This window comes from Uloborus diversus, chromosome 3 (genome assembly GCF_026930045.1).
Source record: "Uloborus diversus isolate 005 chromosome 3, Udiv.v.3.1, whole genome shotgun sequence".
Classification (NCBI taxonomy): domain Eukaryota; kingdom Metazoa; phylum Arthropoda; class Arachnida; order Araneae; family Uloboridae; genus Uloborus; species Uloborus diversus.
The window spans coordinates 74,746,743-74,763,063 of record NC_072733.1 but is presented as its reverse complement, the minus strand read 5'-3'; the positions used below and the strand labels follow the sequence as shown (position 1 = coordinate 74,763,063).

The 16,321-nt window shown below is 34.6% G+C and overlaps 2 protein-coding genes across 2 annotated transcripts; one reads left to right on the top strand and one right to left on the bottom strand.

Moving 5' to 3' along the window:
- The first annotated feature begins 5,892 nt into the window (after nucleotides 1-5,892).
- Nucleotides 5,893-10,091, top strand: LOC129218805 (52 kDa repressor of the inhibitor of the protein kinase-like). Its single transcript, XM_054853127.1, has 3 exons — nucleotides 5,893-5,961; nucleotides 6,880-6,999; nucleotides 8,088-10,091. Exons 1-3 carry the CDS (start codon nucleotides 5,893-5,895, stop codon nucleotides 10,089-10,091), a joined length of 2,193 nt encoding a protein of 730 aa, XP_054709102.1.
- A 1,630-nt stretch (nucleotides 10,092-11,721) lies between these two features.
- On the bottom strand, nucleotides 11,722-15,690 carry LOC129218804 (zinc finger MYM-type protein 1-like). The gene is made up of 3 exons (XM_054853126.1): nucleotides 15,661-15,690; nucleotides 13,846-13,965; nucleotides 11,722-12,762 (listed from the first exon to the last, which is right to left on the bottom strand). Exons 1-3 carry the CDS (start codon nucleotides 15,688-15,690, stop codon nucleotides 11,722-11,724), a joined length of 1,191 nt encoding a protein of 396 aa, XP_054709101.1.
- Nucleotides 15,691-16,321: the final 631 nt, after the last annotated feature.

Here is a 16,321-nt window from a genome sequence, read left to right as displayed (position 1 = left end):
AGTATTAATGTGAAATTTTCTGAGATACTTTTCTGCAATATGCTTGCTTTTTTCTTCTAAAAACTAAACTGAATTTTAGAATCAAAGAATATTTTTATGTGAATAAACAAAAGCATTTTTTGTCAAAAAAAAAAGTATAGGAGCTTTGTTTGGCTGTATTTCAGAACTATTTTGAAAAACAAAACAATTTTTACAGAAAAACCAACATAAGTGTCATAGAAATGTATTCCTACAAGGATTTTTGTATGATTAGGGGTTATTCATTAATTACGTAAGGATGATTTTGGCAATTTTTGACCCCTCAACTCCTATGTAAGGGTACGTAAGATTTTTCAAACTCCTCCCCCCCCCCCCCTATTCTTACGTAAGATTCCATTTCGTTTTTCAAAATAATAAAATGTTGGATCATGAATAATAAAGGATCAGTTACACTGAAACTTCCAGTTTAACGTAAATCAAAGATTTTTATTTTTCAAATATATTCTACGATGCGATACTAATTAAAAATAAAACATACCATTCATAGGGCAATTCTGCACACTATTCATTCTTTGTAAAACAAGTAAAAAACAGCTCATCCGAATACTTTTTTAACTAACAGATGCAAATGAAATATGATCACTGCAAACCACCTGACCGTGCGATTTCTAATATAAAATATCGAATTGGAAAATATTACGCAGGAAAGGGTTACCCCCCACCCCGAAAAAGGGTATGTAGAGATTTTTCTAATCGCCCCTCCCCTCGGGACCCTTACGTAATTAATGAATGGTCCCTTAGAACCTATTTTTTTCCATAGCTGTTAGCCAAGACACACGTGTTTTCGCTTTTTCTTCAAATTTGTACATTTTGTTTAAAAAACAATATTTTGAAAGCTTGTTTTTACATTTTTTTCATAGTTTTGAAACATATGCGCAGTATGCAGTTAAAAATTAACATTTGAAAAAATTTCCAAGTTATTTTTTTTTTAAATGTCTTTGAGCACAGTTGGATACCTTAATTTCCAGATTCTGTTACTCTTTTAAAGGAGAGAGTTTATAAGAGTGCATAAAAAAAGATAACGAAAGAAAGCAACCATCATGGAGTGAAGCAGCGAACGTCGAATCCCTAAGTGGTGAGGGACGACTGCACTAGCGCAGCCAGAAATACCTTCTGGAGGAGGTTTTTTGATCAAAATTACATTCTGGAGGGGCTTTATTGATCAAAAAACCTTCTAGAGAGGTTTTTTGATCAAAACAGCCCTTTCATATGCATAAACTATTGTAGGGTAACGGCACCAGTAAGAGACATGCGTAAGACATCGCTCTCAGGTTAACTCAATTTTCTGATCTTTTAAATGTATTTAGATTTTTAATACTATTTTTCTCCCATGCAACAACATCTCATCTAACGTTTGGCTGCTTCTGGATCCTCTGAATTAGTCAATTCTATTTTTATTTGCTGAATTTCGAAGAAAGCTCCAAACCCCAGTAAAATCTTGGTTTCCTTGAAGCGAACACGCCTAACGTCGACGTCGCTCCTTCCGAGGCGAAAACTTGGTTCTTCTGCTCATGCGCGCCCAAGCTAAATCGACGTCGTGAATGGCCACGCCGGAATTCACTTGACTGATTTCAGCGTTACCGCGAGGAGCGACGTCGAAGATCGGCGATTCACTCCTAGGAAACCAAGGCTTAACAGACACCGAAAAATCTGATGATACCCACTAACAGACAGGCTAAAAGGATGAGTAATAGACAAAATTCCATTTTTCTCTTAAAAATTTACAAACGTTCTTTATTTCTAGTACACAAAAGCCTTTAAATTCAAATGAACAATTATTCAGTGCTATACCTACCCAACTAGAAAATTTTCTTCACAAAAACAAACAAAACAAAAAAATTAGTTTTTGGCATTTTAAATTTGTTATGTTTTTCGCAATCACGCATGTGTGTGTGTGTGTGCATGTAGGCGTGTGTCTTTGTGTAGGCGTGTGTGTGTGTATGTATGCGCGCGAGTGTGTGCAGTGGCGGATCCACGGGGGGGGGGGCTAAGGGGGCTATAGCCCCCCCCCCCATGAGGACTGAACTTACACTAGATAAAATCGAAATTTCAGAGATTTCTAATACTGCAATATTGTTACATGTTTAAGTTTGTATTATATTTAAATAAATATAGAAGCACTATCAGTGGCGGATCCACGGGGGGGACTAAAGGGGCTATAGTCCCCCCCCCCCCCCATGAGGTCTGAACTTACACTAGATAAAATCGAAATTTCAGAGATTTTTAATACTGCGATATTGTAACATGTTTAAGTTTGTATTATATTTAAATAAATATAGAAGCACTATATAGAGCGGCGTATACATGGGGGAGGGGAGAGGGCATAAGGGACTGTAGCTTCTCTTATTTCGTCAAAACTTACGACAGATTAAATTGTGATCTGCAATGGCACGGAACGGCTCAGAGGGAATAATTTCATTCTGCGATCGAGGTATTTTTTAATCTGAAAGTTAGCCGTAATATATTTTATATCATTCCAAGGCTAAGGGAGCTATAGCCCCCCCCCCCTCCTCTCCCATAAGGTCAAAATTTACACTAGATAAAACCGAAATTTCGAAGATTTTAAATACGTCAATACTTCTGCGAATTACAAACATGCATTATATTTTATTAAATATGTACACTATATACGGTGGTTTATTAATGGCGAGTTTGGGGTGGGAGGGGGGGTAGTAAGGGGACTGTGATCCCTTCTCCCATTTGGCTAAAACTTACAACAGATTACAATGCGATTTGTAATTTCATGGAAAGTCTTCGAGACAATAACTTTGTTCTGCTATCGAGGTTTTTAATCTGAAGTTATTACTTTCCAATTAACGCCGTCAGTGGCGAATCTATGAGGGGGGGCAAGGGAGTATAGCCCCCCCCCCTACCTCCATGAGGTCAAAACTTATACTAGATAAAACTGAAATTTTATATTTTTTAATACTGCACTACTTATGGATATTTTATGTTTGTATTATATTAAATTAAATTTATACATTTCACTGGCGGATCTATGCGGGGGGGGGCTAAGGGGGTCTATAGTATCCCCTTGAGGTCAGAACTTACACTCGATAAAATTTCAGTTTTAGATATTTTTAATACTGCAATATTTTTACTAAGTTTGTAATATTTCATAAAATTTATACAGCTTCAATGGTGGATCTGTAGAGCAGTGGGGAGGAGGGGGAGGTGCTAAGGATACTATAGCAACCCTTACCATTTGGTTAAAAATTACATTCATAGAAAATGAAATTTCAGCGATTTTCATTACTGCACCACTTTTGTAAACTTAAGCTAGGATTGATTATGTTTACTAAATTCTCTTCCTGTCAACGGACACCACTGTTCTTTCTTTGAAGCCCGCGACATCCAGAATGAAAACCTGTCGTTCACTAATCCTTTTCAAAACGTTTAGGCAGTAAATTAAGCAAGTGTACTAAGCAAGCCGGAGAGGACGATACATAATGGCTACTGACAGGTATCATCAGGAGTAGGTATGGTACATCCCTATTTCCGCGGAAACCGATTATAGAGTCCCTCCCACTGAATTAGGAATATGCAGTCGGACTAGAAAAAAAGCAATAGTTCCTTTCTGTAATGTTGAATTGCTGACCATGTGTCTCGTTAGGACTTCTGTTTATTGTAAATGAACTCTTAATAGGCTGTTTTTGACCAGAGACAACATTGAGTACTCCTCTTTTGAACAACCAGCAATAGCACAACGAAGTACACTGTTAAAACTACAGGTTGCATTCGGCACCTTTCAGGGGTGAAACGCTTGTTCACCAGCGGCACCTAATACGGAGCCGAAATTGCACCTCTAACTAGGTTGAAAAACAGGCATTTTTTAAAAAATAGGCAGTCGGGGTGAAAAGAATGAACCTTCGGAGAGAGAAATGGCACCCTTACTGTAGATCCTCCCCCCTCCCTCCCCCGTATTGTGTGCGTTTTTGAATACAGCTGTGTATTTTTCTTTTTTTAATAGTTTTGTTTTGATTCATGATAGTCTACGTTTTGCACACTTTTCACATTGCATGAATTCAGTACTGGAAATGATTAAAACTTGTAATTACAGCATTTGACCATATTTCAGAGTTTTCAACATAGTTAAGAAGTGCTCATTGCTTTAATTCATCTGATCGTTCTCTACATCAGTGTTTCTCAACCTCTTTTGACCCACGGGTCGGTAAAAACAAATGAAAAACATTGCGGACCTGTGAAATTTTTATCCTTTTCTTAAAAATAAATAAAATAAATAAAAACAATTATAATAACTCTCGGGGCGGTAAAAAACTTGTGAAAAAATTTTGCGTACTGATGAGTTTTTTTTTTTTTTACACAGTAATATTAAAAATGAATAAAACAATAAATATCTACAGACTTTATTTGGTATCAAAGAATTGTCACAAATATATTTAAAGTTAAAGACGAGTAATTATTTGAATAATCATAGTTAAGTTAATGATCATTTGTGAGAAATAACCGCACCGAAAGTAAAGTGTAGATGTACTTATGAATTATTTACATGAACAGCCAAAAATATTCTGGGATATTAAAGTTACGGAAAAAAAAAAAAGTTTCTCAAACGTCCAAAACTTCAATCAAAATAACAATAAAATAAATTGCGCATAAAATTTTTCGACAGTTAAAAATTTAAAGAAATTCCTAACACTATAGAATAACCGCTGACAGGAAATGATTCAAACTTTTGCACGAAAAAGCAAAAGAAAAAGATAGACGGAGAGAGATTTCTTTTTTATTTTTTGCGCTCGCTACACAAAGCACAAGAATCATTTTTATTTAGGTTCTCACTTGTTGATTATTGAAAATATCATTGCGGTTACTATTTCGGTGATTAAATGTTGCTTATCGAGTACTCAAGAAAATAATGATAGATACATTTAGTAGCGTTTTGAATGATGGAATTTTCACGACAGTAACGGTAACCTGAAAATAAACAACTAACGGTACTATGGTATCGTAACGGACTAACGGTAACTGAAAAGCATTAAACGTACTTTTAACTATGTTTGAAAGCCCTAAAAGCTACAAAGTGATCAAAAGCTGTACTTACTTGTTATTTTAAAGAATTATCCTACAAAAGTTGAGATTTAATCCAATAGTGTACTTCATTCAATGTGAAAGACGTAGAAGCCACGCGTAGTGCAACCTATCATTCGTCCGCCATATTGAAGTGGTTGAATGGTGAATGTATGCCGGAAGCGCATGCGCCAGCAAGTCATTTAGCGATTGCTTGCTGTTTTGGCACCCCTGTCTACGACTGTCTGCTACTTTCGCACCTCTGCTTTACTTCCTGGCCAGTATGGCACCCTTGGTCACCATGCTTTCACCTTAGGGGGAATATATTCACTCGTCTGGAACCTCTGGTTATAACAGTGTAGTAATGCTCATAATATGCTAAGGTTACTGATAAGGAAACACCAAGAGCGAAAATTTAGTTAAAATAATAAAAGGTGGAAAATTGTGGAAAAGTTTTTCTGGGACGCGGCATCGGTTGTCGTAGTATTGAACTGTTGTTTTAACGAATTGCTTGTATTAAAATTCATACTTAGATTCTTGGTTTTTTCATACTTGGAAGTTTTGTTAAGAAACAAATGTGGCGATTTTGTTGGACTGGTGCTTTAAAGGGCGGGCGCTAAATTGGAGTTTGACTTGATTTATTTCGTAATTGTTTTGATATTTTAAATATAAGTATTGTCGAGTGAATATGAAGCGTCGACTTACAGATTATTTTAGTAAAAGCAATACGCATATAACTGATGATTTCCAAGGACACGATGGAGTAGTATCGATAAAATACCATCAGATTCCAAACAGCCGTATTCTAATAATGGACTACTACAACGCATGCCGACTACATCTAACGTTGAGAATGTGAACAACTGTACAGCTGGATGTGAGACTTCTAAAGAACAAGTAAATATATTTTCTTTAAAATTCAGCTATATTTTAAATATGTTATAACATACCAACTGTATATTGATATACAAAAATAAAATTAAAATTATCGTTTAAAGCATAAATAAGTAAAATAGTAATCATGATTGCTGGTACATGGGGGGGTCATGTTAGCAGGAACCCCCCTTTTTCAATGTAAAAAAAGGTGTGAGATTATGGAGTCTAAGACGTTTAACGAATTTCTGCATCCATGAGCTTGCACTTTTTTTTTTTTTTTTGCATTGAAAAATCTTTTCTTTTTTTACCCCAAAACATGGGCAAAAGATGAGGTGATTTCAAAGCAATCTGATAAAAATCAGGTGCCTTTGTTCAATTTTTAATTCATTTATTTATTTTTCACATGTTAAGTTTCAACATTTTATACTGAGGTTTTTTTTTTTTTTTTTTGCAATACTACTATAGTTTTTTCTCTCTTCTACATTGGTACTCTCATAAGTTGAAAAAATAAAGGTGTGAATTTAGAATGTTTGCTAATGAATTAGACAATTTTTTTGAAATTTACTAAAACTTTGAAAAGGAATCTTATTTGTTCATATATTATTAAATAACTATCTTTTTGCATGAGAAAGATAGTTTCGTTTTCAGAAAATTGTTTTAACCATAAAAAATAATGAAAAATTATAGTGCTTAAATTTAAGATTTTTAAATTTTTTTTCTAGAGAATAATTCTTAAAATCGTGAGTGTTCGTAAATAGAGTTTCGTAAAATTGAGTGTCAACTGCATTTTAAATGCATTTAAACCGTTTTGCACATTCAAGATTTTTTGTATCAGGTAAATTATTTCTATTTGAATGTATTTTTAAGATAGGAATATGTATTATAATTTGTAGGGAATATATTAAATTACTTAACTTATAAATGTATTTTTTTTTTTAGAATCCTACTGATATAACATCTTCAACAAATTATCAATTATATGATATTGGATTAGCTGTTGGAAAGATTTTAGATGACGATAAAAAGCTGAAATATTTAAATGAAACATGGAAGCCTCCGGTGAGTTATAGCTTTCCAACAAGAGCTGAAGGAAAGCAGAACCGTAAATTTAGACGAGAATGGTTGGAGCAGTACAATTGGCTTGCTTACAGTGAGCTTTCGTCTGGTGGATTTTGTAAAATGTGCGTTCTGTTTGCACCAACTGGAGCTGGAATTGGAAATCAGGTGAGAAATTCCATCAGTTCATAAGTGGCATTTTTCAGAATTGAATTGAATTTTTTTTTAATAGTGTCAATATTCCTTATAGGCAAAATAATAGTTTAAGCGCTCTTCTCGATATTTTTTTTCTGGTTTTTTTTTTTTTTTTTTTTTGGTTTATTTCTTAGATTCTTCCATAAAGTGGTGGTCAAAAGTTCTTTTCGGCTATTTCATTTATACAGACTGTCGTTATTAAATACATTTGAAAAATAGAAAAATTCAAGATAAGAAAGACCGCGATCTTTTAAAAAACGGGAATCGCGCAACCCCGCGCCTTAGTGCGAACTCAGCTTTAGGTTTTACGCAAATCTCATGACCCACTGAATACATTTCACGATGTCAATATCGATCAAGCTTCCATCATTCACAAGCCAAAGGAAGAAATAGACCAAAACAACCTCGTAGATAGAAAAATTATTATTAAAACAGTTCATTTAAATTAATTTTTAATTATTTTTGAAACATCAATGACAAAATATCTATGTTAACAGTTTTAACGTCGATGGCATCGATACATCATATTTTTTACATATGTTTAAGGCTTGTAAACTAAAAGTTATCATATTAGACAAGTAAATTCATAAGCTGTATTTGTTTATAACAAATTTTTTTAATTGTCTAAGCAAAGTCCATAAAAATAGGAAGAATGGTAATTTTAATGAATTATTGAAATTACCTCAATTCGAAATCAAGTAATACAAAGGAATAAGCAACTCATGCATAGTGTTAAAAGATAAAACCTCGAATATCAACATAAATTAGTTTGAATAATTTCGAAAGACTTTTGCTTCTAATGTTCCACCCGGTTCTTAACACCTAAATTGGGATATTAATTTAGCGTCAAATTTTTTTTTATATTGCAGTTTAATAAGACGTTTATTTATTTTCAGGTGCTTAAAACATTCGTTAAGGAGCCGTTGATTAAGTTTAAGAAAGCTACAGAAGAACTAAAATATCACCGAACTGCCCAATACCATCAATTTTCTGTGGAAAAAGCCCTGCATTTTAAACAATCCATGGAGCCTATTCCTGGAAGTTCAGTAAGTCATGTTGGCCTCCTGATAGACGCTAGAAAAGCCTCTATAATAGAGCAAAATTTAAAACGCTTGAAGCCTATAGTAAAAACCGTACTGTTTTGTGCCCATAACAATCTGCCTTTGAGAGGTCATAGGGATGATGGCAATTTGAACAGCAGGGAAGAGCAAGAAAATGCATTAAGAGGAAACCAGGGTGTTTTCAAAAGTCTATTGGCTTTTAGACTTGATGCTGGTGATGAAGATTTGAAAACGCACCTTACCACTTGCAGAAAAAACAGTACACATATCAGCAAAACAATCCAAAACGACATAATCGAATGCATTGGCGATTATATCCGTTCGGAGATTACGAGTAGTATACAAAAAGCCAAATACTTCTCAATAATATGTGATGAAACCACAGATGAAAGTAAGAAGGAGCAGCTTACGTTTTGTGTGCGATATGTCGACATAGACAGTTTCACAACCAGGGAAGATTTCCTTGGATTCGTGGAACTCAAAGCGACAACTGGTTTATCGATTAAATCCGCAATAGACGAAGAACTGACAAAACTGAATTTGTCTTACAAATACCTCTGTGGACAAGGCTACGATGGAGCAAGCAACATGTCTGGGCCATTTAAGGGCGTTCAAGCTCTAATTTCCGAGCAGCAACCCCTCGCCATTTATACTCATTGTTTCAGCCGTTCCCTGAATTTGTGCATCACAAAAAGCTGCCAAATTCCTGTTATAAGAAACGTAGTGGGAACAGTTGAGACTGTCTCTGTGTTTCTCTCGGCTTCTGCGCACAGAACAAATGCATTAATCGATGTTGTAGAAAAGCAAGACTTTTCGGAAACTAAAAAAAAGAGATTGAAAGCACTTTGCCCTACACGGTGGGTAGAAAGGCATGACAGCCTAATAACATTTAAGGAACTACTTGTTCCTGTTGTGACTGTGCTGGAAAGTTTACATACAACTGCCTCTTCCGAAGCGTCAACAAAAGCATATATGTTAAATGCTTCAATAAAAAGGAGTGAATTTATTGTTGGCGTCGAAATATCAGTGTACTGTCTCAGTTTGACACTGAGGCTAAGTCAGCAGTTGCAAAGCCCGAAGCAGGATTTGTCTTCTGCATTAGCTAATGTGTCTCAAGTTTTGGACACTTTTCGGAGTGTAAGACAAAACGCAGAACTCGAATTTCAAACTATTTACAAAAACTGCCTTCAAATTGCTGAAGAATTGGATCTGGAGTTAGAAATACCCAGATCAGGAAAGCGTAAAAGTGCTCGAGACTGTACACCTCCAGAAAATCCAGAAGTTTATTTCAGACGAACAGTCTTTCTTCCTCTGATAGATCACTTCATTTCCGAGATTGATTGCAGATTTAGCAGAGATTTTCTTGGAGTGCTTCCCCTCGAAGGTCTAATTCCATCGAACTTGTCGAGGTATACTGACAAAAATATTATAACTGCTGCAGACAAATACAGGAATTTTACAGATGAACTAGGAAGTTTGAGCTTGCTATTAGCAGAGATCAAGATGTGGAGGAATAAATGGCTGCCAATATGCGGTCCTCCTACAACAGCTATCGGGGCACTGAAAGAGCTAGACCATTCGTTTTTCCCATCTATTGCTGTTCTTCTCCAAATTTTCGCAACAATCCCAGTAACGACTTCAACAGCTGAACGTAGTTTTTCTACCTTAAAAAGGATAAAAACCTATTTAAGAAGCACGATGGGAGAAGTACGGTTAAATGGACTTGCTCTAGCAAATGTGGCAAGAGATAGAGATGTATCTGTCGACAAAATAATTGAACTCTTCTGCAAAAGTAAGAAGAGGAGAATGTGCTTGGAAAACTGGGAACATGTCAAATAATGTTTAAAGTATTTTTTTTTTTTTTTTTTTTTTTTTTTTTTAACTAGAGTAACAAATTAAATCATTTTATTTTCTTACAACTAATGTGCCGACTGTGTTTTTGAAAAATTGTTTCATAATCATTTCAAAAAATAGACTCTTTTGACAATTTTTTAGTGTATTTCATGTTTTACAAGTTAAAAATAAACATATGCTTATTTTAAATAACAAATGTCGTAACATTCTCGTGAAAAGGATGCTGAACGATATTATACTGTTTTTTTCTTTTTTTTTAACAGACCTAAGTTAGCCCCCCCCCCCCCCCCTTGTCCAAGTTCTAGATCCGCCACTGCATACACACACACACACACGAACACTTACACACACACTCAGTGGCGGATCTAGAACTTGGACAAGGGGGAGGGGGCTAACTTAGATCTGTTAAAAAAAAAAAAAAAAAAAAAATCCAGTATAATATCGTTCAGCATCCTTTTCACGAGAATGTTACGACATTTGTTATTTAAAATATAAGCATATGTTTATTTTTAACTTGTAAAACATGAAATACACTAAAAAAATGTCAAAAGAGTCTATTTTTTGAAATGATTATGAAACAATTTTTCAAAAACACAGTCGGCACATTAGTTGTAAGAAAATAAAATGATTTAATTTGTTACTCTAGTTTAAAACAAAAAAAAAAAAAAAATACTTTAAACATTATTTGACATGTTCCCAGTTTTCCAAGCACATTCTCCTCTTCTTACTTTTGCAGAAGAGTTCAATTATTTTGTCGACAGATACATCTCTATCAACCGTACTTCTCCCATCGTGCTTCTTAAATAGGTTTTTATCCTTTTTAAGGTAGAAAAACTACGTTCAGCTGTTGAAGTCGTTACTGGGATTGTTGCGAAAATTTGGAGAAGAACAGCAATAGATGGGAAAAACGAATGGTCTAGCTCTTTCAGTGCCCCGATAGCTGTTGTAGGAGGACCGCATATCGGCAGCCATTTATTCCTCCACATCTTGATCTCTGCTAATAGCAAGCTCAAACTTCCTAGTTCATCTGTAAAATTCCTGTATTTGTCTGCAGCAGTTATAATATTTTTGTCAGTATACCTCGACAAGTTCGATGGAATTAGACCTTCGAGGAGAAGCACTCCAAGAAAATCTCTGCTAAATCTGCAATCAATCTCGGAAATGAAGTGATCTATCAGAGGAAGAAAGACTGTTCGTCTGAAATAAACTTCTGGATTTTCTGGAGGGTGTACAGTCTCGAGCACTTTTACGCTTTCCTGATCTGGGTATTTCTAACTCCAGATCCAATTCTTCAGCAATTTGAAGGCAGTTTTTGTAAATAGTTTGAAATTCGAGTTCTGCGTTTTGTCTTACACTCCGAAAAGTGTCCAAAACTTGAGACACATTAGCTAATGCAGAAGACAAATCCTGCTTCGGGCTTTGCAACTGCTGACTTAGCCTCAGTGTCAAACTGAGACAGTACACTGATATTTCGACGCCAACAATAAATTCACTCCTTTTTATTGAAGCATTTAACATATATGCTTTTGTTGACGTTTCGGAAGAGGCAGTTGTATGTAAACTTTCCAGCACAGTCACAACAGGAACAAGTAGTTCCTTAAATGTTATTAGGCTGTCATGCCTTTCTACCCACCGTGTAGGGCAAAGTGCTTTCAATCTCTTTTTTTTTAGTTTCCGAAAAGTCTTGCTTTTCTACAACATCGATTAATGCATTTGTTCTGTGCGCAGAAGCCGAGAGAAACACAGAGACAGTCTCAACTGTTCCCACTACGTTTCTTATAACAGGAATTTGGCAGCTTTTTGTGATGCACAAATTCAGGGAACGGCTGAAACAATGAGTATAAATGGCGAGGGGTTGCTGCTCGGAAATTAGAGCTTGAACGCCCTTAAATGGCCCAGACATGTTGCTTGCTCCATCGTAGCCTTGTCCACAGAGGTATTTGTAAGACAAATTCAGTTTTGTCAGTTCTTCGTCTATTGCGGATTTAATCGATAAACCAGTTGTCGCTTTGAGTTCCACGAATCCAAGGAAATCTTCCCTGGTTGTGAAACTGTCTATGTCGACATATCGCACACAAAACGTAAGCTGCTCCTTCTTACTTTCATCTGTGGTTTCATCACATATTATTGAGAAGTATTTGGCTTTTTGTATACTACTCGTAATCTCCGAACGGATATAATCGCCAATGCATTCGATTATGTCGTTTTGGATTGTTTTGCTGATATGTGTACTGTTTTTTCTGCAAGTGGTAAGGTGCGTTTTCAAATATTCATCACCAGCATCAATTCTAAAAGCCAACAGTCTTTTGAAAACACCCTGGTTTCCTCTTAATGCATTTTCTTGCTCTTCCCTGCTGTTCAAATTGCCATCATCCCTATGACCTCTCAAAGGCAGATTGTTATGGGCACAAAACAGTACGGTTTTTACTATAGGCTTCAAGCGTTTTAAATTTTGCTCTAATATAGAGGCTTTTCTAGCGTCTATCAGGAGGCCAACATGACTTACTGAACTTCCAGGAATAGGCTCCATGGATTGTTTAAAATGCAGGGCTTTTTCCACAGAAAATTGATGGTATTGGGTAGTTTGGTGATAATTTAGTTCTTCTGTAGCTTTCTTAAACTTAATCAACGGCTCCTTAACGAATGTTTTAAGCACCTGAAAATAAATAAACATCTTATTAAACTGCAATATAAAAAAAAATTTTACGCTCAATTAATATCCCAATTTAGGTGTTAAGAACCGGGTGGAACATTAGAAGCAAAAGTCTTTCGAAATTATTCAAACTAATTTATGTTGATATTCGAGGTTTTATCTTTTAACACTATGCATGAGTTGCTTATTCCTTTGTATTACTTGATTTCGAATTGAGGTAATTTCAATAATTCATTAAAATTACCATTCTTCCTATTTTTATGGACTTTGCTTAGACAATTAAAAAAATTTGTTATAAACAAATACAGCTTATGAATTTACTTGTCTAATATGATAACTTTTAGTTTACAAGCCTTAAACATATGTAAAAAATATGATGTATCGATGCCATCGACGTTAAAACTGTTAACATAGATATTTTGTCATTGATGTTTCAAAAATAATTAAAAATTAATTTAAATGAACTGTTTTAATAATAATTTTTCTATCTACGAGGTTGTTTTGGTCTATTTCTTCCTTTGGCTTGTGAATGATGGAAGCTTGATCGATATTGACATCGTGAAATGTATTCAGTGGGTCATGAGATTTGCGTAAAACCTAAAGCTGAGTTCGCACTAAGGCGCGGGGTTGCGCGATTCCCGTTTTTTAAAAGATCGCGGTCTTTCTTATCTTGAATTTTTCTATTTTTCAAATGTATTTAATAACGACAGTCAGTATAAATGAAATAGCCGAAAAGAACTTTTGACCACCACTTTATGGAAGAATCTAAGAAATAAACCAAAAAAAAAAAAAAAACCAGAAAAAAAATATCGAGAAGAGCGCTTAAACTATTATTTTGCCTATAAGGAATATTGACACTATTAAAAAAAAATTCAATTCAATTCTGAAAAATGCCACTTATGAACTGATGGAATTTCTCACCTGATTTCCAATTCCAGCTCCAGTTGGTGCAAACAGAACGCACATTTTACAAAATCCACCAGACGAAAGCTCACTGTAAGCAAGCCAATTGTACTGCTCCAACCATTCTCGTCTAAATTTACGGTTCTGCTTTCCTTCAGCTCTTGTTGGAAAGCTATAACTCACCGGAGGCTTCCATGTTTCATTTAAATATTTCAGCTTTTTATCGTCATCTAAAATCTTTCCAACAGCTAATCCAATATCATATAATTGATAATTTGTTGAAGATGTTATATCAGTAGGATTCTAAAAAAAAAATACATTTATAAGTTAAGTAATTTAATATATTCCCTATAAATTATAATACATATTCCTATCTTAAAAATACATTCAAATAGAAATTTGAATTTACCTGATACAAAAAATCTTGAATGTGCAAAACGGTTTAAATGCATTTAAAATGCAGTTGACACTCAATTTTACGAAACTCTATTTACGAACACTCACGATTTTAAGAATTATTCTCTAGAAAAAAAATTTAAAAATCTTAAATTTAAGCACTATAATTTTTCATTATTTTTTATGGTTAAACCAATTTTCTGAAAACGAAACTATCTTTCTCATGCAAAAAGATAGTTATTTAATAATATATGAACAAATAAGATTCCTTTTCAAAGTTTTAGTAAATTTCAAAAAAATTGTCTAATTCATTAGCAAACATTCTAAATTCACACCTTTATTTTTTCAACTTATGAGAGTACCAATGTAGAAGAGAGAAAAAACTATAGTAGTATTGCAAAAAAAAAAAAAAAACCCTCAGTATAAAATGTTGAAACTTAACATGTGAAAAATAAATAAATGAATTAAAAATTGAACAAAGGCACCTGATTTTTATCAGATTGCTTTGAAATCACCTCATCTTTTGCCCATGTTTTGGGGTAAAAAAAAAAAAAGATTTTTCAATGCAAAAAAAAAAAAAAAAAGTGCAAGCTTATGGATGCAGAAATTCGTTAAACGTCTTAGACTCCATAATCTCACACCTTTTTTTACATTGAAAAAGGGGGTTCCTGCTAACATGACCCCCCCCCCCATGTACCAGCAATCATGATTACTATTTTACTTATTTATGCTTTAAACGATAATTTTAATTTTATTTTTGTATATCAATATACAGTTGGTATGTTATAACATATTTAAAATATAGCTGAATTTTAAAGAAAATATATTTACTTGTTCTTTAGAAGTCTCACATCCAGCTGTACAGTTGTTCACATTCTCAACGTTAGATGTAGTCGGCATGCGTTGTAGTAGTCCATTATTAGAATACGGCTGTTTGGAATCTGATGGTATTTTATCGATACTACTCCATCGTGTCCTTTTAAATCATCAGTTATATGCGTATTGCTTTTACTAAAATAATCTGTAAGTCGACGCTTCATATTCACTCGACAATACTTATATTTAAAATATCAAAACAATTGCGAAATAAATCAAGTCAAACTCCAATTTAGCGCCCGCCCTTTAAAGCGCCAGTCCAACAAAATCGCCACATTTGTTTCTTAACAAAACTTCCAAGTGTGAAAAAACCAAGAATCCAAGTATGAATTTTAATACAAGCAATTCGTTAAAACAACAGTTCAATACTGCGACAACCGATGCCGCGTCCCAGAAAAACTTTTCCACAATTTTCCACCTTTTATTATTTTAACTAAATTTTCGCTCTTGGTGTTTCCTTATCAGTAACCTTAGCATATTATGAGCATTACTACTTCGTTGTGCTATTGCTGGTTGTTCAAAAGAGGAGTACTCAATGTTATCTCTGGGCAAAAACAGCCTATTAAGAGTTCATTTACAATAAACATAAGTCCTAACGAGACACATGGTCAGCAATTCCACATTACAGAAAGGAACTATTGCTTTTTTTCTAGTCCGACTGCATATTCCTAATTCAGTGGTAGGGACTCTATTATCGGTTTCCGCGGAAATAGGGATGCACCATACCTGCTCCTGATGATACCTGTCAGTAGCCATTATGTATCGTCCTCTCCGGCTTGCTTAGTACACTTGCTTAATTTACTGCCTAAACGTTTTGAAAAGGATTAGTGAACGACAGGTTTTCATTCTGGATGTCGCGGGCTTCAAAGAAAGAACAGTGGTGTCCGTTGACAGGAAGATAATTTAGTAAACATAATCAATCCTAGCTTAAGTTTACAAAAGTGGTGCAGTAATGAAAATCGCTGAAATTTCATTTTCTATGAATAATTTTTAACCAAATGGTAAGGGTTGCTATAGTATCCTTAGCACCTCCCCCTCCTCCCCACTGCTCTACAGATCCACCATTGAAGCTGTATAAATTTTATGAAATATTACAAACTTAGTAAAAATATTGCAGTATTAAAAATATCTAAAACTGAAATTTTATCGAGTGTAAGTTCTGACCTCAAGGGGATACTATAGACCCCCTTAGCCCCCCCCCCCGCATAGATCCGCCAGTGAAATGTATAAATTTAATTTAATATAATACAAACATAAAATATCCATAAGTAGTGCAGTATTAAAAAATATAAAATTTCAGTTTTATCTAGTATAAGTTTTGACCTCATGGAGGTAGGGGGGGGGGGCAATACTCCCTCATAGATTCGCCACTGACGGCGTTAATTGG